The sequence below is a fragment of the Pocillopora damicornis genome, chromosome 12, assembly GCF_964200805.1.
Source record: "Pocillopora damicornis chromosome 12, jaPocDami1.2, whole genome shotgun sequence".
Classification (NCBI taxonomy): domain Eukaryota; kingdom Metazoa; phylum Cnidaria; class Anthozoa; order Scleractinia; family Pocilloporidae; genus Pocillopora; species Pocillopora damicornis.
Genome location: NC_142681.1, coordinates 9292270 through 9315690, shown reverse-complemented (window position 1 = coordinate 9315690; position 23421 = coordinate 9292270). Strand labels below are relative to the sequence as shown.

At 40.1% G+C, this 23421-nt stretch overlaps 1 protein-coding gene, 1 long non-coding RNA gene and 1 pseudogene across 4 annotated transcripts; 2 read left to right on the top strand and 1 right to left on the bottom strand.

Annotated features, from left to right (window-relative positions):
- Window positions 1-259: 259 nt before the first annotated feature.
- Window positions 260-17926, bottom strand: LOC113675204 (GDP-fucose protein O-fucosyltransferase 4-like). Of its 3 annotated transcripts, none has more exons than XM_089189115.1 (3): window positions 17700-17923; window positions 16092-16152; window positions 260-2590 (listed from the first exon to the last, which is right to left on the bottom strand). In XM_089189115.1, the coding sequence occupies exon 3, from the start codon at window positions 2548-2550 to the stop codon at window positions 1324-1326; it is 1227 nt and encodes a 408-aa protein (XP_089045241.1). In that variant the 5' UTR covers window positions 2551-2590; window positions 16092-16152; window positions 17700-17923; the 3' UTR covers window positions 260-1323. The 3 variants fall into 3 exon arrangements, with proteins under 3 accessions (XP_089045241.1, XP_089045242.1, XP_089045240.1); XM_089189116.1 differs by lacking the exon at window positions 17700-17923 and adding an exon at window positions 16526-16681; XM_089189114.1 differs by lacking the exon at window positions 16092-16152 and having other exon boundaries at window positions 17700-17926.
- LOC149036386 (uncharacterized) lies at window positions 11887-15916 on the top strand. Its single transcript, XR_016181552.1, has 2 exons — window positions 11887-12040; window positions 15075-15916. It is a non-coding gene; the product is annotated as an uncharacterized LOC149036386 (long non-coding RNA).
- Window positions 17927-19433: 1507 nt separating the features above from the next.
- Window positions 19434-22834, top strand: LOC113675172 (uncharacterized; annotated as a pseudogene).
- Window positions 22835-23421: the final 587 nt, after the last annotated feature.

The window sequence follows — 23421 nt, the reverse complement described above, 5'->3', positions numbered from 1 at the left end:
GCCCACCGCTCGTCACAAACTACCCTCCATTCTCCACTTGCTTTAGTGCATGAATTTGGATTTGTGATCACTCTTTTTTTCTGGCCGACAACCTCATCCTACATTCATCACATCTGGCTGCAAGTCCAATAGAAAAAAAATTAAGATCATTCATTATTTGTGAACACGGAATTATTTAAAAAATGTTTTAAGTTAAGCCTTTGCGAAAGGAAAAACAATCGGTAAGACGTTACCACGAAATAATCTCACCGTTGACTTCTTTGAGGAAAAAAGTATTATTTTAATATCACACAAAAACGTCACAGCTTTATTTAGACTCAGGTCCTACAAGGCGAACAGAAGCTCAGTGTTCTGTCGTTATCATGATCCATTATGCCAAACGTTACAGGTGAAGGAAAACAAATGTATATCGCGCAGATAACAGTGAAGTGCTTCAACTTTCAGACATAGTTTGATGCTACTCTGGTTTGCAGATTTAATGAATGTAACCTAATAAGTTACAATTCATAAACCCAACGTTTCGACGCTCCTGTCTGGTGCCTTCATCAGAGGTAATCTAAACGCTGCAACAAGAGGTCCTTTTATATGATCACTAATTGGCGGCCTTTTTCTGACGAAGTGTAAATAGGCGGCGTCAGGAAACAAACCGCCATCGTCACGATTTAAAGGAGCGTGGGCGGAGTTAATATGCCAAGCCTCCAAACAAAGGCGCTGGTGGTAACGCCGACTAGTGTAAACCAGAGTAGCATCAAACTATGTCTGATTGTCCACCTGGTTGCCGTGTGAACTTTAATATAGTTTGCTTCAAATTTTTCCGTCGTGAAAATAGAATTACTCTTAGACATGGGACCCTTTGAACAGTCTTGTTCGAGGGTGCAGCGACGACATTCCCTCGTTAATTAACAGTATCTGAGTAGATTCCTGTTTAAGATTTCACGGGCAATGCGCTTTGCTGAAAGATTGGGTTTAATTTGAGTTGACATCAATCCCTTCTCTAAATTCTTAGGTATGCTTACCAAACCGAATGTTGGGTCTACTTCTAATTTAATGCAGCTTCCCATTTGTATATTTTGTTGTTTACACTTTTGTTTTGAGCTACACACTTGTGCAACACAGTGACCAACTTCAGTTTGAAGGTCGCGTTCATTTTCCTTATTCTTAGTCGTCAGCACCTCTATAACATCAAAAGCATTTCCGTTGCTCGTGTCGTAAGTTCTCCCAAATTAATACTTCTTTATAAGCAACATTTTACCGGTATTTCTAATTAACGTCGGTTTCCACAGGCTAACAGTTTCCTCTACAACTGACAATAGTTGACTTAAGTTAGGCTCCTTTTGTAATTCCCCAGTCTTCAAATTTCCTTGGTTTGCAATTGAATGGTTTCAGACCCTCTTTGTGTCCTTTCCCTTTCGAAACTGCAACACAAACTTGACAATACAACGGATACTTTGGCATCCAATAATTTCCGATAGCAGTTCCACTGATGTTGCCATATCCTTTCCACTTCCACTCCAGATATTTATTGTACTCGGTTTCGTTGTTGCTAAGATACTTGAGGTATTCAGCCAACAGTTGTGGGCTCTTGAAATCACGCACTTTTATCACTGAACGGTTAAGATAGGGCCCAGGTAGAAACTCATCCAGCTTATCTGTAGCCATGACAACAGGAACCGAGCCTGCATCCATTGCGTGGTGTAGTTGAGCATCCACAAAATAATTACAGTCTTGGTTGAAGAACACCAGGTTGAACTTGTACTGTCTGGCCAGCATGGATTTAGCATCTCTGAAATCAGTGCCCTGTTTGTTTTTGCCGTACCTACCCACTAGACCATTATTATTCCTTAGACAGGCGCCGAAGGAATCAACCTTTACAAACTTCATCAGCTGCCTCATGTACTCGGTTCGAACAACTTCACAATTTGAGAAAGCTGCCATGATGAGCCCAGTCTTATTCTTAAAAGGAACAGGGGGAGCTACACCAGGCAGCAAGACAGAGGGATCTGGAAAGTCTGAGTCCAGCCGATAACTTTTCAAGTAGCTAAATTTCGACATGAAGCTGGCGTCGTTCAATACCGGTGTGTGAATTGGATTTTCTCGAGTCTGCAGAATCCAAGGCACCGATTTTATTGGTGGGTCTGGTAGTGGGTCCCTGGCATGGACTAAAAAAGCATCTGCCTCTTTTGCTCTGGATTGATCACTAGTCCACTCACACGGTACTGGGCAGTCGCCTTTTTCGAATGTCTCGTGCAGATCGAGCCTTCTTCCAAAAAACTTTGACCAATATACTATAAGCCAACGCTTTGTCTCGGATCCTTTAGTTGTTACATTTATGCCGTGCGGTGTTGTGATATTCGCAGCTTGTATCTTTAGCTTTGAACTATTCTTAACAGGTTCCTTCATGTCATCCGTTTTCGTTCTCCCTACAGCAACTGGTGTCATGGAGGTGGAATTTTTATTCGAGAGAAAAGGATTTGTCCGAAGTTGCCACAGTAGCATTGCAAACAGTATCAAGCCAAGTATATACTTTAGAGCGTACTTTTTTCCTACCATCCTGTGATAAATCTTTTGTTTCCGTCGTAGTACAGTCTACCTGTAAATAACAACATTTTTGAAAGTTATCAGGAGAATGAGCGGCTACCGTGAACACTAGTAGAAAGAAGTCGCGTTTAATGATCAATATACTATAAGCCAACGCTTTGCCTCAGATCCTTTGGTCGTTACAATAATTTTTTTCCTTATCTGCTGCTATCTTTGGCCTAGAACGTCTGTTAACGTACTCGCCACTATCATCAATTTTTGCCTCTCTTGCAGAAATTGGTGACATGAAGGAGGAGGGTTCATTTGCGGGAAAGTAATTCGTCTCAATTAGTCAGAGTAGTACTGCAAACAATATCACGCCAAGTGTACACTTTATAGCGTGCTCTTTTCCACCCATCTAGAGTTAAATCCCCTGTATCGTCCTATCTACCTGTTGAAAATAACGCTTTGTATGAGACTTAAGCGCGTTTTACGCCGACTTACATTTATATAACTTTTAGACTTATTTTATTATTTCCTCCTGAAAATGAGATATGACTCAAATTTTGTTTTTGTCGTTTTCTTCCACTACCGAAGCCGAAGTTATCACGGGGGCCAATCACAAAAATCTCATGATCTTTCCACCTCCTATTTCCTCTCTTTCCTCTTCCCTTTCCTTTTTTCGCAATGTTTAGACAGTTCATCGTTAAAATGGGACTTATGCCTCAGTTGTGTGTTATCGAAAGAGTTCGGAATCTGTGAGAACAACTTGTGGATGCATTGGAATGTTATCTCAGGCATTGAACGCAGCTGTGAACCAGTGCAGAATTGACCGTCACAAAAGACGGGATAAACGTTTAAAGTTAAAAACCAGGGGCTCTTGCATCCCTGTTGCATCATTTTGACACAGAAATCAAACCAAAAAACAATAAACTAAAGGAAAAAGGAGAAAACTGAGTTGACTCGAACTTAGGGATACGGTTGGCTTCTGAGCTGGAAACCGGCCAATATCCCGCTTTTAAAATGAAACAGTTTTCTCCCGCTGAGTTACATAAGGCAAAACCAATGTTATCACGAGTGCCAATCACAAAAATGGTAATAATAATTGTAAAGATAAGTTTCTAGAAAATTCTAGAATGCTTAGTCATGCTGACATGTATACACGAACTTTTTACTGTCATGCTATGGAACTTTCAGGAAAATTCTGTTAACTTACGTATTCATGATGTAACACAACCAAAACAGTTGTGTTGCAAGATTCTGGAATGTTCCCGAATACTTTGTTTGGAAAGCTATACCGAGAGAGAGCTACTGTGGAAGACTGTTCATTTCGAGGAACTTTAGAAACAGCTGTGAGATTGTGTCAGTGGTGAGCTACTTTATAGTTTGTAGTGGGTTTAAGTGAGTTTGTCACGGATAATTACTATATCGCCATCAGGGATCACTCCTCTGTAAGCATATCATGCGTTGTTCAACGAAATAGTTGGGTTTGTAAGATTATTTTGTTCTTTCTGTTGTCTGAATTACACCGTAACAGAAATTGGGGGCCTTTCCTGGAGCGAATTTTGCTGTGGAGTTTATTGTAGATTATTTTGAAGAGAAGTAACTACCTGTTAGAGTAGTCATAGAGTATGGCAGGAAGTCATATCTTAATCCAGGAGAATTCATGTCAAAGCCCGACGGAGATACATTCCACGAGTTGAGGAAAGAAGAGCTTATTTTATCTCCCAAATACTTCGAGTTAGAGGTAAAGAAGGCAATGAGACTAAAAGAAGCTGGAGCAAAAAAGAAAAGGAAGGACAAGAAAGGCTCAAAAGAGAAGAAAGAGAAAGACAAGAAAAGCTGAAGAGAGAGGACAAGTATTGGCATGAAAGGCTAAAGAGAGAGGGAAAGGAGCCACAAGAGCGACTGGAGAGAGAGGAAAAGCATTGACAGGAAAGGCCGAAGGGAGAGGGTAAGGAAGCACATGATGGGATGGAAAGATAGGAAAAGTATTACCAGGAAAGGCTGGAGGGAGAGGGAAAAGAAGCACATGATGGGATGGAAAGATAGGAAAAGTATTACCAGGAAAGGCTGGAGGGAGAGGGAAAAGAAGCACATGATGGGATGGAAAGATAGGAAAAGTATTACCAGGAAAGGCTGGAGGGAGAGGGAAAAGAAGCACATGATGGGATGGAAAGATAGGAAAAGTATTACCAGGAAAGGCTGGAGGGAGAGGGTAAGGAAACACATGATGGGATGGAAAGATAGAAAAAAGTATTACCAGGAAAGGCTGGAGGGAGAAGGAAAAGAAGCACATGATGGGATGGAAAGATAGGAAAAGTATTACCAGGAAAGGCTGGAGGGAGAGGGAAAAGAAGCACATGTGGGATGGAAAGATACGAAAAGTATTACCAGGAAAGGCTGGAGGGAGAGGGAAAAGAAGCACATGTAGGATGGAAAGATAGAAAAAGTATTACCAGGAAAGGCTGGAGGGAGAGGGAAAAGAAGCACAAGAAAGGCTGGAGGGAGAGGGTAAGGAAGCACATGATGGGATGAAAAGATAGGAAAAGTATTACCAGGAAAGGCTAGAGGGAGAGGGAAAAGAAGCACAAGAAAGGCTGGAAAGAGAGGAAAAGAATCGACAAGAAAGGCTGGAGAGAGAGGAAAAGTATTGACAGGAAAGGCCGGAGGGAGAGGGCAAGGAAACACCAGAAAGGCTGGAAAGAGAGGAAAAGAATCGTCAAGAAAAGCTGGGGAGAGAGGAAAAGTAATTATAGGAAAGGGTGGAGAATGAGGGAAAGGGACACAAGAAAGACTGGAGAGAGAGGAAAAGTACTGGCAGGAAAAGGTGGAGAGAGAGAGAAAGGGACCACAAGAAAGACTGGAGAGAGAGGAAAAGTACTAGCAGGAAAAGGTGGAGAGAGAGAGAAAGGGACCACAAGAAAGACTGGAGAGAGAGGAAAAGTACTGGCAGGAAAAGGTGGAGAGAGAGAGAAAGGGACCACAAGAAAGACTGGAGAGAGAGGAAAAGTACTAGCAGGAAAAGGGGGAGAGAGAGAGAAAGGGACACAAGAAAGACTGGAGAGAGAGGAAAAGTACTGGCAGGAAAAGGTGGAGAGAGAGAGAAAGGGACCACAAGAAAGACTGGAGAGAGAGGAAAAGTACTAGCAGGAAAAGGGGGAGAGAGAGAGAAAGGGACCACAAGAAAGACTGGAGAGAGAGGAAAAGTACTGGCAGGAAAAGGTGGAGAGAGAGAGAAAGGGACCACAAGAAAGACTGGAGAGAGAGGAAAAGTACTAGCAGGAAAAGGGGGAGAGAGAGAGAAAGGGACACAAGAAAGACTGGAGAGAGAGGAAAAGTACTGGCAGGAAAAGATGGAGAGAGAGAGAAAGGGACCACAAGAAAGACTGGAGAGAGAGGAAAAGTACTGGCAGGAAAAGGTGGAGAGAGAGAGAAAGGGACCACAAGAAAGACTGGAGAGAGAGGAAAAGTACTAGCAGGAAAAGGGGGAGAGAGAGAGAAAGGGACCACAAGAAAGACTGGAGAGAGAGGAAAAGTACTGGCAGGAAAAGGTGGAGAGAGAGAGAAAGGGACCACAAGAAAGACTGGAGAGAGAGGAAAAGTACTAGCAGGAAAAGGGGGAGAGAGAGAGAAAGGGACACAAGAAAGACTGGAGAGAGAGGAAAAGTACTGGCAGGAAAAGATGGAGAGAGAGAGAAAGGGACCACAAGAAAGACTGGAGAGAGAGGAAAAGTACTGGCAGGAAAAGGTGGAGAGAGAGAGAAAGGGACCACAAGAAAGACTGGAGAGAGAGGAAAAGTACTGGCAGGAAAAGGTGGAGAGAGAGAGAAAGGGACCACAAGAAAGACTGGAGAGAGAGGAAAAGTACTAGCAGGAAAAGGGGGAGAGAGAGAGAAAGGGACACAAGAAAGACTGGAGAGAGAGGAAAAGTACTGGCAGGAAAAGGTGGAGAGAGAGAGAAAGGGACCACAAGAAAGACTGGAGAGAGAGGAAAAGTACTAGCAGGAAAAGGTGGAGAGAGAGAGAAAGGGACACAAGAAAGACTGGAGAGAGAGGAAAAGTACTGGCAGGAAAAGGTGGAGAGAGAGAGAAAGGGACCACAAGAAAGACTGGAGAGAGAGGAAAAGTACTAGCAGGAAAAGGGGGAGAGAGAGAGAAAGGGACACAAGAAAGACTGGAGAGAGAGGAAAAGTACTAGCAGGAAAAGGTGGAGAGAGAGAGAAAGGGACCACAAGAAAGACTGGAGAGAGAGGAAAAGTACTAGCAGGAAAAGGGGGAGAGAGAGAGAAAGGGACACAAGAAAGACTGGAGAGAGAGGAAAAGTACTGGCAGGAAAAGGTGGAGAGAGAGAGAAAGGGACCACAAGAAAGACTGGAGAGAGAGGAAAAGTACTAGCAGGAAAAGGTGGAGAGAGAGAGAAAGGGACACAAGAAAGACTGGAGAGAGAGGAAAAGTACTGGCAGGAAAAGGTGGAGAGAGAGAGAAAGGGACCACAAGAAAGACTGGAGAGAGAGGAAAAGTACTAGCAGGAAAAGGGGGAGAGAGAGAGAAAGGGACCACAAGAAAGACTGGAGAGAGAGGAAAAGTACTGGCAGGAAAAGGTGGAGAGAGAGAGAAAGGGACCACAAGAAAGACTGGAGAGAGAGGAAAAGTATTGACAGCAAAGGCTGGAGAGAGAAAGAAAGGGACACAAGAAAGAGAGGAACGACAGGGAAGGTTTGTGGAACAGAGACTGGCATCACAGCATGAACTAGAAATGAAAAAGTTAGAGGTACATGGAAAGTTAAGGTTAAACCCTCGTAGTGAAAAGTCTAATAAGAAATTTGATGTCGCTAATTATATCAAGTAAGTACCTCCATTTCAGAAAGCTGATGGTGATAATTATATTTTGTTCTTCAGAAAGTAGCTGGCAACCTTAAGGATTACGGGGTAATTTTATTATAGAATGTATTAGTTGCTAAAGCAAAGGAAATGTTTGCACAAGTAAGTGTAGAGCAGGCTGCAAGTAATGCCACTTTTAAGGACCCTATTTTTAGGGTCGTGAATTGATTCCCGAACCCTATCGTCAAAAGTTTAGAAAGTGTGAGAAAGTCAGTGGTCATACTTATGTAGAATTTGCTAGGAGTAAGGAACAGTTATTTGAAATTTTGCCCACAGAATTTTATTTGAGAGTCAGTAGTCAGACTTATGTAGAATTTGCTAGAAGTAAGGTTATTTGTTATTTGATCGTTGTTGCCATTCACTAAGGGTAGACAAGAGTTATTATAACTTAAGACAGTCAGTTTAAGAGTTGCATTCACAGTAATGTGCGAACGTTGATCGATGAGCAAAAAGCAGAAACGTTGAAAGACGCTGCACGATTACCAGATGAACTACCGAATAAAAAAAAGTGCCCATCAAGTCACCAACATATTATCGTTGCAGAAAAGAACTTCGTCCCATTTCTAGCTGACAGGAAAAGAGGCGATTAGTGCAAAAATAAAATAGCGTGCCTATTAGTTTTATCTTTAAGCTGTTTTCTTTATCTGTTGCAAGTGTAAATGCACCTCCCTGGTTTCCTAAAGGAAAGACTCAGACAAGCCGTGCAAGTGAGGTCAGGCCCGTCTAAGTCTGTCATGGATATTTTTCTGCCCTTTATCCACCATGGTTCAATGTCATTGTCGAGTGATATGTCTGACTCCATACCAGTCAAGATTTTGAGAGACACTGAAGCCTCGCAGTCTTTACAGTTGAGTGACACATTGATGTTTTCTGTGAAGTCATCCACTGGTGTAAGTCAGGGGTACACCCCAGTGCCACTCCATACAGTTAACCTAACAGAAACGTTGACGCGATTACTCAGTAAGAAGGTAAAGTTAAAGTGGGGTGACCGATGTGAGAAGGCGCTCGAGGAATTGTATGCCATGTTATAGAGAACCACTGTATTGACAGCGCCTGATTTCAGATCCCCGTGCAAGTTGGCTCTTGATGCAAATGATATTGCCGCTTTTCCGTGCTGTTGCAATAGTATGATGACGGTGTGGAAAAATCGTTTTTCATTTTTTCAAGAAGTTCAACTAAAGTCAAAGGAGCTATTCTACCATAGAGAAAGAATGTTTGGCACTAAACTAAGCACTACAACATTTCGAAGTTTACGTTTGTTCCTAAAGTTTGCCTGTTGTTGTTTTTAGTGATCACAACCCCCCTGTCCTTATACACGAGTTGAAAGACAATAATCAACAATTGCTGAGGTTAGTGGAGTTTAATGTTGCAATTAAGAGTAGATTTCAAGCATGAGACACATGAAAGGAATGGACAATGTTATTGCAAACTGCCTCTCAAGAACACGAGGTTTTTGCAAGAAAGTTTTGCAAACTTTCTTGTCTTGAAGGGGAAGGGTGTTATGGATGAATACTGTAAAAATAAATATCTAGAAATTTCTAGAATACCTAGTGATGCTGACATGCATACACGAAATTTCCACTTTCATGCCATGGAACTTTCTGGAACACTCTATTAAGTCACGTATTTATGATATCATACAACCAAAAAGTTGTGTTGTAAGCTTCCGGAATTTTGTTTTGGAATAGTTTGTAAAAGTGTGTAAGTACTCAGTCGTGTAGAAGTAGTTGTGGTTGTCAGGAGTGACGGACTGTTTCGAAAGCAAAACAGAGAGAGAGCTACTGTGGAAGACTGTTCGTTTTGAGGACAACTGTGAGATTGTGTCAGTGGTGAGTTAATTTCTAGTTTGGGGTAGGTTAATCAATTCAGGTTGTTACGGATAATTACTGTCTTGTCATTAGGAGTCGCTCCTTAGTATGAATATTACGCGTTGTTTCATAAAGTATTTGGGTTTGTAGGAGTATAGTGTTCCTACCGTAACAGCAATATCTGCTGCGAACGTTGCATCTATTATGGCAGGTAATTCAGTGTTAACGACTGAGTTGAAAACGTAAATTGGCCACCGTAAAGAGTTAAAAAGGCTGACGTTTCTCGCGTTAGCCCTTCGTCAGAGCAAATGGAAGAAGTGTGGGTTGTGTGTGGGTTTATATGCGGAAAATGGAGTTACGCTATTGGTGGGAGTATGGTGACGAGAAAACAGGAATAAATTAGTTGAATGGAAAGCGCTCGTTGATACCGTGGGGATTAAGAGAGCCGATTTGGAAGATAAATTTTTATTCTAGTGTTTTGCAGCTTTCCAAACTGCCTAGATGTTAGGAAAGACCGCAATAAGGCTACCATATGTTGTTTTGAATGATTAGGGAGATTAAACTGTCTGGCGACTGGCTTGGATGCGTCCTCGTCAATTTTTTTACGTCGCGAAGGTGTTCTCGGAATCTAGTCGTCTTCCTGTTTCACCAATCTATAATTTATAGCAATAAGTGCAAGTTATGCAGTAAATGATATTGGCGGAGGTACACGTAAAGTGATCAATGATCTTTATGGATCTCTTGGGTCCCGATATTTTCTTTACGTTATGAATGAAAGGATTTAATTTCCCTGGCCAAAACAAACTTATTTTCACTGTGGATATTACATCTCTTTATACTTTCATTCTCAATGACGAAGGTCTCCGGGCCCTCAAACACTTTTTCGATCAACGTACTTACATTCAATTACTTTTCACTCCGTGGTAACTACTACAAACAAGTCAATGGCGTAGCCATGGGTACTAAAATGGGACCCAGCTAAGCAAATCTTTTCGTAGGTTTTATCGAACATCAATTTTTTAGTCAATACCATGGCCCCAAACCTAAACTCTTACATTGACGAAAGCATCAGCGCTACCTCCTCTACCAGAGAGGAGCTCACTCAATTTATAACCGCCTTCAATTCCTTTCACCCGGCTCTTAAATATACCTAGGAAATTTCTTTAGCTTTTCTAGACATGAAAGTTTCAAATGAATGCAACAGTTTATGCACTAGTGTTTACTACAAACCTACAGATTCACATAGTTACTTGCTGTATTCATCTTCGCATCCATCACACGTCAAGAATTCTGTATCTATTTCACAGTTTCTCAGACTTCGTCGCTTATGTAGTGACGACTCTGATTTTTCCGAAAAATCAGAAGCAATGGGCTAATTTTTCGATAAACGTGGCTATCCTTTTTCTGTCGTTCAAACGGGCCACCACTGCGCCCAACAAACAAATCGACAGTCAGCACTACAAACGGCTGAAAATGAAAACACTGACTACATCCATTCACTCTCACAACCACGCAGTTACATCTATTATTCTTAAAAACTTTAAATTACTCCAAAACGATTCAGATACTAGTACTATCTTTTCGCAACCCCCACTAATTTCATTTAAACGAGACAAAAACATAGCCAACTTTTATCCCTGGATCCTAGTGCATCATTTTGGCACAAAAATCAAACCAAAATACAGAAAGAAAATAAAGAACAAAAAAAGCAAAAATACGAAAGTTTGAGGTAACTCGAACTTGACTCGTGACTAAGACTTGACTCGCGCTCGAACTTAGTACAACGCCTGGCTTGTGATACAGTTTACCACCGTTTGATGTGACTAAATAGAGAATAATACACGTAGCAATGGATTCCTCTTCGAGTGTCTAACTCGATAACTCATGAGTGAGTGCAGCGAACGAGTGAAACACGGAAAGAAAAGACAAATCTAGAAGCAATCTTGAATTATTTTGCTTATGCTATAAATACAATAGGCCTTGAATGACGGACAAGAAAAGTTTACTATATTAATGAATAAAAAAAATGGGATCAGGGTTTCATCCTTTTCATTTAAAATGGTTTTACATGCCGATGAAAACTCTGCGTTTTGAATGATTGAGTCTTGACAAGCCAAGATCCCTGTGTTTGTATGTTTCTTGAGGGCATTTCGCTGCGCATGCGCTAATAAAGTTTGTTCGGCGCGTTCGGCGCCATTTTCATATTTTCAGCGCGCTTCAGCGCATTTTCAACTGGGTGATCGACACCTTTTTGTCATATTTTTTGGAGAGGGATGAAAGTGTATGACAAGTTTACCACCATTTCTAACTCTGTGGATACTCGTGGTGTTTGCTGGCTCTTCGGATGAGTATATTTTAATGATCAAAGTGCGAACAAAACGCGAAAAAAGGCCGAAAACTTGAAGTTTAAGATTTGATTTACTGACGATCAAGATGTGCATATGAGACTACAAATCTTCAAGGTTAATCTCAAGATGTTCATGTCTTACTTCTATGAATTACGAAGTTGTATGTGGAGACGATCGTGAGATATTCGTTTCGGTAATAGAAGGTAGTTTAGAATTTGATCTTATTTTACTTCAACTTTGAAATAAAATTGCGTAAAGTTTGAGGTGGCCCCCAAGCTTCAAATCACTTCAAATAACATCGTCTTTTCTTTCTTTTTGTGGTCACTTAGGATATAAGGTTTTAAAAAATGTTCCAGCCTCAGGATTGAGTTGCTCTTACAACAACCTTCGGCGAATTCTTTTTTTGGCAGGTCGAGGTGGATTTTCCAAGTCATGGCTCACGAGTGTCTCTGGCCTTTTTGCTCTCTAAGTCTGTTGTACATGGTATGTAAGCATGTGTCTTAACAACGGTTATAGTCTTACCTCAATCATCTCCGGTTTTATCTTAGTTTCGCGCTGTTTTTTGGTGAGAATTTTTTTATTGCCTTTTTGGGCTTGCAGTGCTAACTAGAGGATAAACTTCGGCAAAACTTATTTATCACATGGCCCCCAAATCCCTCACCACTGTCAGTTCATTGTTTATTTATTGAGCTTTCGGTCTAACCAGTTCATTAACCTCAGAAAAATATGGGGGCTTTGTCTCATTAGTTTAAACTGGTGCCGTTTTCTTCATGTTCATGTGTTATTCGAAACGAATGGCATCAGCTTCATTCTCTCTTGTTTATTTCAGTACAATACTTCTGCCATGCGAAGTGAATTTTGAGTTGAAGTGTACTATGAAACTCGCAGATTAAAATTATCAAACTTTCTCTGGTTCTTAAAATATGAGACGAGTGATACAACAAATGGATAATTACTCAAGGGACTGGAACTCCTTGTTTCTTTAGAATGTTAATTACAGTATTTCTCTCGTATTTGAAAACGAATTTCAGATTAAAATGTCTTCAAACCTGTTTGACTTGCATCTAACTTTGTCAGAAATGTTTTGATCCTTCAAGTTGATTTGCGGTGATTTCGCCAACGTCTTTGGTCGCTTCGCCAACGTCCTACTGGTCACTTCGCCAACGCCAAATATCTAATTATAACTTAGTAAAAAGGGTGCTTACCGATGCTTCGGATGTGATGTTGATACTTGGGTCAGAACATTTTTAAGTTAATGCTTGTTTCGCTTGGCTGACTTCCAAACAATTTGCATATTTTTGACAGATCCAGAAAAAGCCGGCGTGTGGGCACTAACATCGCGGTAATTTAAAACTGTTGAATAACAAACTCCGATGGCTTCCAAATGTGTTTCAAAAATGTATAACTCAAAATTTTACTTGAAAAATGCGTTACGATGTGAATTAACGAGTTACCATTTTTCATAAGCAATCAGAGTTTGTTTTCCAGCCTTCAAAACGAGTCAGAAATAAAATATAATAAGTGCAATATCAACAACACTTTAATTGCAATACGTACTTTTATAAATATTTACAAGTGCAAAATATTTAAGTGGAAAACCTATTTACAAAACCTTCTGATTCACAAAATATTTTCAATGCAAAACTTATATACAAAACGTTCTGATTCAAAAAAATGCTTTAGTCAAAACCTATTTACAAAACCTTCTAATTCTCAGCTTACTTCACGCTAGTTCAGTTCGTTCATGATCAGTTAGAGCGCGCTGGTCAATTCAAACGCGAGCACGTCCTGAGTAGTTGAACAGCGGTTTTCTCGTAGTTTCTGGCGTAGACGGTTGGCTGCTCGCGCGATGTACTCAGGTTTGGGTAGGGCTAAAGGATAAAACAAGTGCAATTAGTTGAAGTACTCCATTGACTACAAAAACAACACTTTTTCGCAACAGCTACTTTGCATGTGAAAATGGAAAGCTTTATTGCACTGGCACCGTTATTTTGATGAAAATAGACCATTTCTTTAGGTTTCCGTTGCCCCTTTAATACTTATGCTTATAATGTACATTCTTATTTATAAAAAGGGTAACGTAATTTTCTGTCTGAAAATTGAACTTAAGCTTTTAAGAGACTTGAAACAAATTATGTAAATGTAAGTTCAAGTACTTACCATTTCGTGATCATTGCTGAAAGAATCCATGTCCTCTCCATGTCCTCGACTCGGTTGCTCTCTGCATCAGGCTGATCTGCATAGGACTCGCACACCGCGCACTGCCAGTCGATTTCTTTTCCGTCACGAACAGCGTCCAGATTTTTATATAAAAAAAGAGAGAGCGTAATGGTTTGAGTTTTTTTTTTACTTTTAGGAGATGTCTTCTGTTAGGTGTAAGATAAGCAACAATAGTTCCTCCATCAACTTATAATCTTATATAATAATATATAAGTAAATATAACTTACCGGTGTTACACATTCGATGGCTCCAGCGAAAACATCCATCGCACTGAACCGCTTGCAGCCGAGGCCTTACCAGTTCGTGACAAACAATACAGTTTAAAATCTGCGCGGTAGCCATCCTGATAGTATTCCGATATAAAGGTTTCCGAGATAATTCGTTATGAATCGTAGAGTGTCGTAATTGTATGATTGAAATGACCATCCTTCGCATGTCAGTGTGTTTTATACACTTCGAAGGATCGAAATATCATATCAGTTAGTTTCAAGCAATTGGATTGGTTTATTTAGAACAATAGGGTAAAATCAACAAGTTTCAACACAATGAGTTTACGCGTCTATTCATATGGTAATATACAAGCGTCAGAAAAAATGCTGTTTCCTCACGGGTCAGTTGCACCACCCACCTAAACAACATTATTGCTGGTATTTGTGTTTCTTGACTGTATTTCTTGACTGTGTTTCTTGTAATACTTATATACTCTTGATCGAAGTTATAATATGCGCTGGAGTTATAGAATTAGTAGTAGTAGTAGTCTAGAATGTATTTATATAAATCTCTGTTCTAGAAGTCTCAAAGGTAATTATATAAATCTCTGTTATCGACAAATAAACCTTAAGGAAGAACTTAAGGAAAAGGTTGCACACACGCGACTTTATAGCTCTAAGTTAAATTCAGCAACATACAGCGCCGGTGACGCGTGGCGTGCCGTGCATTTATGTGGGCCCACTGTGTTTTAAGTTGCGCGTACAAGAGAAGGAAACTAAGTCCGAACAAAATAACGGAAGGAAACTAAGTTCGAACGGGGAAATCAAGTCAGCTCAGTCAAGTAAATAACACACAGAAGCAAGAAGAAGTAATGGTAAATCTTTATCTAGAGTAAACTAATACATTGGCGAAGTGACAAGTAGGACGTTGGCGAAGCGACTTTTCGCTTTGGCGAGGCGACCTAAGACGTTGACGAACGTGACGTTGGCGAAATCACTCGTTGGCGAAATCACCAGATACCTTTAATTTTTATTTCTTATTTGGGACTGATGATAGGAATTAACTTTTAAGTTCTCTGCTGTTTAGGGAGATGTGAAGTGACACCACTACATACAGTTGGTACTATTGACAGAGTGAATAGGCGCGACGGTTATTGCGACAAGCTGGTATTCAAGAGATTGTCTTTAGTACCAGAAGCTTACTACTGGCATAAATTATCAATCTTTTATTCTCTCCAGGCAACTTCCCTCGACTAGTTTATGCTACATGCATACTTTTTTTGCAACTGTAAAATTACCAAAAAAGTTTTTGAAAGTTTTGTCAAAATTTCATTGGAAAAGAACAGGAGGAGATATCAGGTGAAGTATTGTCACGTTCCCTGAGAGTGTTTGAGCTTCCAGTGAGAGCTATAAAATTTTTTAAGTGTCTGGAATATGATTTGTCTGCCATAAAATTGGCACAACCAAACCCCCGGTTAGTAAACTATAAATTTCCTCAAATAGGCATCCAACCTTAAGCCCGTTACTGCAAATTATGTAATGTCAAAGTCCCCTTTTGAGATAAGTCTCAATTCTCTAAAATCTGATAGATGTAAATCATCTGTTTTCCTAAAGGGATCTACGAACCTCTTCACACTAGTTTCATCTGACCTTATTTAGTCTTGTTCCCAGGAAAAAAAGACTTTTGGAAATATTTTGTTTTTTATCCTCACTGTTAAATATCAGCCTTACTGGTTCTTTATTGTTGAGCATGTAATAAGAGTCTTTTCAGACCATCAAATTGTCACATAACTCTTGTAATTTAAAGGGTTGGAGAATAAGGTTAAAAAGAGTGTAAACGATTTTGTTGTGCAGTGGAAATGATAGAATGAATGTGATTAGGAAATAATTGATTTAGTTGACTATTCATATTACAACTGGAAGCCCAAACTAGCACTTGTTTTAACTCACAGTTTCCCCGCATCATTGATCATATCTAATGATATTTCCAAGACTAATGATTGAAAAGACTTTTCCTTACTCTGATAAAATCTATAATTATTCCTCCATTCCTAACAAGCTCTTTCATGTAACGACCGTATCTCTAGTACTAACGTTGTCTCACCTTTCTTAACTTGACATTGGCCCTTTTTGTTTTAGTAATCGGCCCCGCCGGTTGGGATTCACTTGAAAAAAAACATAAACTTCTGTAAACTGTAATTTCTCGCTAAAATTGGAAGAACGTTGCACTAGCAGTACAGTTGAAGCTCTAAAAAACGCCCTCAGGAAAGTGAGTACTTAAAATGATCAACGATAGGTTGAGATAGCAATGACACGATAAAAGTATAACATCCAATTCGTTTGTGCTCTTCGACAGGCCACTTGCATCCTTCACAAATAACATCATCTACATTGATCGCCCAAAAAAATCAAAAGAGATGCCCGTGGATATCTCGCAACTTATCTATTCGGCCTCTAATCTGGATGTTCCCAAAGGAATTGCGGAAATTGTAAGAACAAAATCTTTTAAGTTCCTTAAGGGAACTTCCTACCACATACCACACAACAATTTTAAGACTTTGCCGCTTCCATCTAAGTTACAGCGGGAAAAATGACGAGAAAAGTTGTCTCAAATACTCGATCCATTGTTGTTTTCCGAAGTATTTTCCTGCTTCTTTTCTTTTGCGATTACCAACACAGGCACATGCCAGCGGTTTCTCGCATCGAACTAAAATTTACAGGACATGCGCAGCAAGATGCCCTTCTGCTCGTTTCTTGTTTAATGAATTGATATGGTCGTTGAAGGAATTTGCGTTGGGAACAAAAACTTGAGGCTATTAACTTTATCTTGACGACTGTTGATGACCAGCCGCTTCAAGGAAAAATGACATATATTTATATAAGCGTACTTCAAGGCAGCCCACGGGTAGCAAAAATAAATAAAACCGGGCTTTCTGCCAGTAAATACCCATCAAAAAGATTCCGATTTTTCAATGTACTAACCGAAAATCCAATATACTGATCGAAAATTTTTATTACAGTAACCAAAAGAAAATCGATATTACTTTCTATTTTTTGGAAGGAACTTGGTTGGCCCAATTTATATTTTCCTTCGGCTTAACTTGCCTTTAATCTCAATAATTTAGTGCTTTATAAGTGTTAAGTACTACGACATTATGCAAGTTTTCGTGTATCTTGAAAGGGCTTTGTAGGTAGGTTCAGATATTTTCCAGGGAGGCAACAGTAAACGACTGGATCACCAAAACGGATATTTTTGGCGTGTAATTTTGAGAAGATTTTGGAGTAGAAGTTCGCTGACTTTCATGATTGAAGAAACTGAAAATTGCCGAATTCACTAGAGTCGTTATGGTAGGAAAACTCTTTCATGTGGTTAAATTTTTGCGTGACTTTCATTTACATGCATGCATGTGCAACAACTCTTAACTCATGTCAACCAAATGTAAGGAAGAGTCGCTGAGATTTTATAAAACAAGGTGCAAATAGGGTGGTGAAACATACAATAACATGCTTAGTCGAAAGAAAATGCCTCGTGATTATTTTAACAGAACAGTTGTAATTCCTATCGAAAGAGCTAGACGGCCGTTCACAGCTTCGAGATCAATTAGCTTCGTTTTCAGCGATCGTAGGAAAGAAAGACAGACATCCTATAGTTCGAGACTAAAGATAGAAAAGCTCATGGTTCAAGTTAAAACATCAACATGACTATTCTTACCTCAGCCGATTTCGACGGAAAATGATGCTCTCTCTCGAACATTTAGCCATGAAGTTCACTCTCACACCCATCCAATCTGCTGCATGCTTTCACTCTTTTCCTCTTCTCCTCGATTTTGCCTATTTTGCTGCTAGCAGCGCGATTACTAAGCTTCAGAATACCCGGCCACTTTGATCCGCCTCACTTACATGTGTCAGGAGGCTTTGAAGATTGAGGCCTAACACAATAGACGCTATTCTTATTCAATGACATGTAAATTGAGTGGCCGGGTATTCTGAAGTTGCTCCCTACTACACGCAACTGAGACAGTCTACCGTTAAAGTACCAGAGTGTCTCTGGGAGAAGTTTTGGCGGACTTTAGCCGCCATGTGTGCAAAGAAATGGACTTCTTGGGTCTGATTCAGCAGTGGCCTTGTCCTTCAGAAATTTTTTTGACTCCTCGTTTTAACAATAGGACTGGATTCTTGTCTAATGACCCTTTGTCTTCTGCTGTTGTTGAAAACTCAAGGAGAATGGAAGTCAGCCAGCGCGACAAATCTCTCACGATTCCGTAGATATTTTAATTTATCGCCTGAATGAGCACCGACTTATATTTTTGGCTTGGAATGCTTACTTGGAATCACAGCCGCCTAAGGGCCTGTTTACATGGAGGTGGGGGACCTCAGGTAGGTGAGGTAACCCGCTCAGCCGTGGTCGAAAAATAAAACGCGTTCACATGCAATCTTACAACCCCGGGGTGCTGGGGTGAAGTTTCTTGAGGTTATTGTTGCGCTTGCAATTAAAAAGTTTGAGCAGAGGCGTCCCAAGCTCACATCTCGAAAAAGACGGAAGATTAATTCTCGAACACATATGTATTTATTCATGAATGCGTCACGCGTTGTATTACGCGGTGTTTGGTTTGGCGAGGAACCGTTGACTTAATACGTTATACGGAATAGTTTGGGAAACCAAATATGGTCGATTTACAACGCGAAATATTCCGAAATGTGAACATTTTACACTCCTTGTGTGTCCGTTGCGATTTCTGCCATGAGACGGCTAGGAAATGTGCAAAGTTTTAAAACAAACATGTTTCGCTTTTGAGCTTTTTGCTATGCACGCGACCCCGGCTTAGGCGGGTTACCCCACCTTGACACGTTTACATGGCAAATTGTCACCCCGGCTGACAGGGTTACCCTACCTGGCAGACCGGGCAACCCGCCTAGGCGGGTTACCTCACCTACCTGGGGTCCCCCACCTCCGTGTAAACAGGCCCTTACGCAAAGCGTCGTCAAAGTTCAAAATTTCCGCGCTTAACGCTAACCAGAAGCTTGAAATTAGAAAAATCTTTGTCTAGAAGGAAGATGTTTTTGTTAACTTGCTTACAGGATCCGGGAAATCGTTGATATACCGGTTCACGGTCGTTTCGATACAAGACGTTTCGGTACAAATCGAAGTCGATTCGTTGCACATGTAAAGTCGATTCGATACAAACTCACGTTACTTCAAGTCGTTCTGAGACAGAATACCATACTAGAGCGAACACAAACCTCCGTTGTAAATAAAACAAACACATACCTACGCGAACCTCCACATCTACCCAAACCTCCAACACAATGAGAACGCGCAAACGAGACTAAGTTTTGGTTAAGTTTATTTATTGAGAACAGAGATTTATATAAATACATTTGAGACTTTTTCTATAACCACAGCGCATATTATACCTACGATCAAGAAACACAAATACTATCAATAATGTCGTGTAAATCGGTGATGCAACGGACCCGGGAGGAAACAGGAGTTATTCTGGCGCGTGAGTAGGCGGGTTTGTAAATTATCGTATCAATTGACGCGTAAACTAATTGTTTTTAAAAAACTTACATATTTTACCCTATTGTTCTAATGACAGCGAATAAACCAATCCAAACGCTTTAAACTAACTGATATCAGTGTATAAAACACACTGGAACCCTTTTTTCAGGAAGATTTGGGACTTCAGGGGGATTACAACAAAGACCAGGGATCGTACGCGTTCATCAGAAAGGTCATGGCCCTGCCGTTCCCTCCAGCAGAGGAGATTCCTGCAATGTATGCACGGCTTCAGAAGATGACATCGACTCAGAAACTCCAGCAGTTAATGCAGTACGTCGGCAGGAACAGAATCACAGGCAACACATGGCCGTCCTCTAGGAGCGTGTTCATGAAATCCGTCTGAACCAACAACGACATAGAGGGCTGGCATCTTGGGCTGAATCACCGCGCGTCTGGGAAGTCCCAGCTTCCTCTGTACCTCCTGATCCGCCTTCTTCACCACGAGGCCTTCGGACATCCCTTCAGATCAGGCTTGTGTCCGAGGAGAAGTTACGGCGCATTCAGAAAAAAGGTTCCGAGACCTCCAAACCAAGATCTTCAACCTCTGGGATGAGTTCAACTCTGGTACCCGTTGTGCAAGAAAACTACTAAAGGCGTTTTTCTACCTCAACGGCCCAGTACCTTCATAAAAAGGCTTTTTTAGGCGCCGCCGGGCCCTGCTTTCGTCACTTTGGACGATTTCAGGTCGCTAAAAACGGCTCTTTTAGGAGCCACCACATATGCGAAAGTCATAATCAACGTAAACGTACTTTAGTAATTTAAATTAATATTCAATAAAGTTTGTTCTTTTAGGCCACGGGGAAACTGAATAATACAACTCGTTCGATCGAGTCGCGCGAAAACTGGGTATTACAACTACGTCGATCGATCGAGTCGCTCAGTTAGTCGAGTCGAATTTTAGCTCGAATAGAAAACAACAAATCACCACACATATCAAAGACGGAAACTAACACACTTTTACAGAACTTTTCTCGAGTTTACTTCTGTATCGAAACGACATCAGTTTGCATCGAATCGACTTTACGTTTTTAACGAATCGACTTCGGTTTGTATCGAAACGGTTTGTATCGCGAAACGACTTTGTATCGAAACGACCGGACACCAATATACCAGGCTCTCCTGCTAGTGTTTGACCACGTTTCCGATGAAAGCGGTCATACTGTTATTGTTGTGTCTCTGTTGGCTAGTCTGATGAAAGATCAAGTGAAGTATTTGAGAAGTCTTGGTCTGTCTGTCGTAAATATTTCTTCAAACGTTGAAGTTGATCGTGCAAAGATAGAGAAAGGAGAATATTCAATTGTCCATGGCTCACCTGAAGCATGGCTTATGAACCAGCGCTGGCTATGTATGTTGAGTAATGATGTCTACTCGAAGAAACTTTGTGTCGATGAACCTCATGTTTTACGGCACTGGTAAGTCCGAGTTTTATCGCGATTTCCATCACAGACGTTTCAAACTTTCAAAGAAACAATTTCACTTATATTTGAATAAAAATGTGAGTAAAAATGGGAAACAAACACATACACTAAGAAATAATATAAAATAATTATCCATTCTTCTTTGCTAAAATTATCTTAGAAACATTGTAAGTTCAGTTTCTTCAATACTTTTCCTGTAAAACTCTTAAAAAATGATTTATTTCAAACGAATTCAATCTTAATTTAAAAGTTTTCATTGGTATTGTTTTGTTTTAAAAGTAATTTATGTTTTCTTTCCTCACTCACAAGCCACTAACAGTTCACATACATGGAGACATTGCAGGGGAACATCTGAGGAAAATAAAATGGCAGTATTGCGTGAGTGTTATGGCCGACTTCACGAGCTGTGATCATTAGCACCAAATGCCAACATGATTGCTTTGACTGCAAAGGCGAATAACTTGATAAAAAGAAACAATTTTAAACATCCTTCTTAGGGAGAAACCATTTGAAGTCGAAGAAGGCCCAAACAAGCCATGTGTAACTTACATTGTGCAGTGTATGCAAAAAGATATTGACCATGAGTTCTATTTTGAGTGGCTGGTTGAAGAGTTAACATTGGAAGGTAAATTAGCATTATTTATTGCCAGACTATCAAGCAATGCAGTGTTTTATACGGAATGATCAAAGGCATCCTTGGGAAGGATATTTATAGTGGAACTGATGATGATCCAGGAAATGCACTTGTGGAAATGCTCCACTCCTGCACACCATCTGCAAACAAAGAGAAAATTCTTCTCTCCTTCCAATCAATAAATGGAACTATTCAATTGTTGATTGCCTCGATTGCCTTCGGAATGGGGGAAGATTGTAAGGGAGTGCATAGAGTCATTCACTATGGACCTGCCAAAATGCGGAATCTTATATTCAGGAAACTGGGAGACCAGGCAGGGATGGTACTCAAAGTTGTGTGTACATTTTGTACCATGGAATCCTTCTAGCCCATATTGATGGCTATATGAAACGATATATAAAAACAAATCTGCTCAAGCACTTTAACTGCATTACTTGGCAGCACGAAGTTCTGCATCTGTGCTGTGATAAATGTGCTGCAGATTGTGAATGCAGTTTGCCTGATTGTGGAGCTTTAGCATTTTATCCTTGTTCTCAATAGAAAGTAAACAATGGTGCATCAATTAGAAAAAGGCAAGTGGATGCAGAGCAGAGGAAAACTGTTGAGGGTCTCCTGGTTCAATACTACAAGACTATTCTTATCAAACTGTTGAACACAACAGCTCATGGTGATGTGAGGACAAATTTACAATTTATGCTTGGATTCTCCGAGCATGAAATCACCCAAGTTTTGGATAATCTGGATGCAATTTTCAGTTTATCAGATGTTTATAGATTTGTAGAGATATGGGATATGTGTCATGCACAGGAGATTCTGAAAGTTATAAGCAAAGGTTTTAATGATGTGACTACAGGAATGCAGTCATCTGAGCCTTCTCCTTTAGAGGAGAATGGCTATGATTTTGACGAGGGGTTTTTTGATGAGTGGAATGAATTTCTCTAAGACGATGACTTATTTGAGATGATTGTAGATAATTTGTCTCTTTCCCAAATAGACAATTATTTATTAGAGCAAGAACCTGTTTGTAATTCCCAATTAATAGAACTTCCTTCAGCTGAACTAGCAACTGTTCAGGCTATCAATTTGGATGATGTAGTATAAACAAACTGTGACTGAACATTTTGTACCATGGAATACTTGTAGCCCATGTTGATGTAAAGAATCTGAGGCAAGGGTGAATTAACAGGTGCTGGGAAATATTGTTTATCTTGCTTTCAAAAGTGACAAGTAAATAAATTCAGAAGAATATTATAAGAGGTACCATAGAAACAAAAACTAAAGAGCTTACATTAAAACGTACAATGGCAGGACGGATCTAGGATAAATACTGACTGATTTCCTGAACGAGCGCCAAAGGCTCCCCCGGGCAAGGTTTTGGATTTTTAACTCCTTTAATTCCTCTCCTGTATTTCCAAATCATTCAGACGGGATATTGGCCAGATTTCAACTTGGAAAGTTTTTTTAGTAAAAGCATATTTATGATGAAAAATCTGACCGATTTCCTTGAATTGGTGGAAGCAAGTGTAGATCCGCGCCTCAGTGGCCAAGCAATAATAAGTAACTGTTCAAATAAAATGAAATGTGGAACTACATGACATACATGTATGGCTATACAATGTAACCTCTTCAGTTTTTTGTTAAACAATTTTCCGTGGGTGCAAAAAGGGTTATTAAAAATTATTTTAATTTAATTTTGAGAGGTACAAAGGTTCGGTAATTAGGATAAAACTTATTTAATAATGTTGGCTTCAATAACAATGCCATTGGTTATGATAATTGCTAGTGTATTATTATATACTATTATTAAACCGTGACAGTT

Coding starts and splice junctions, on each gene's coding strand:
- LOC113675204 (XM_089189114.1), bottom strand. CDS start 2,550: ATGGTAGGAAAAAAGTACGCTCTAAAGTATATACTTGGCTTGATACTG.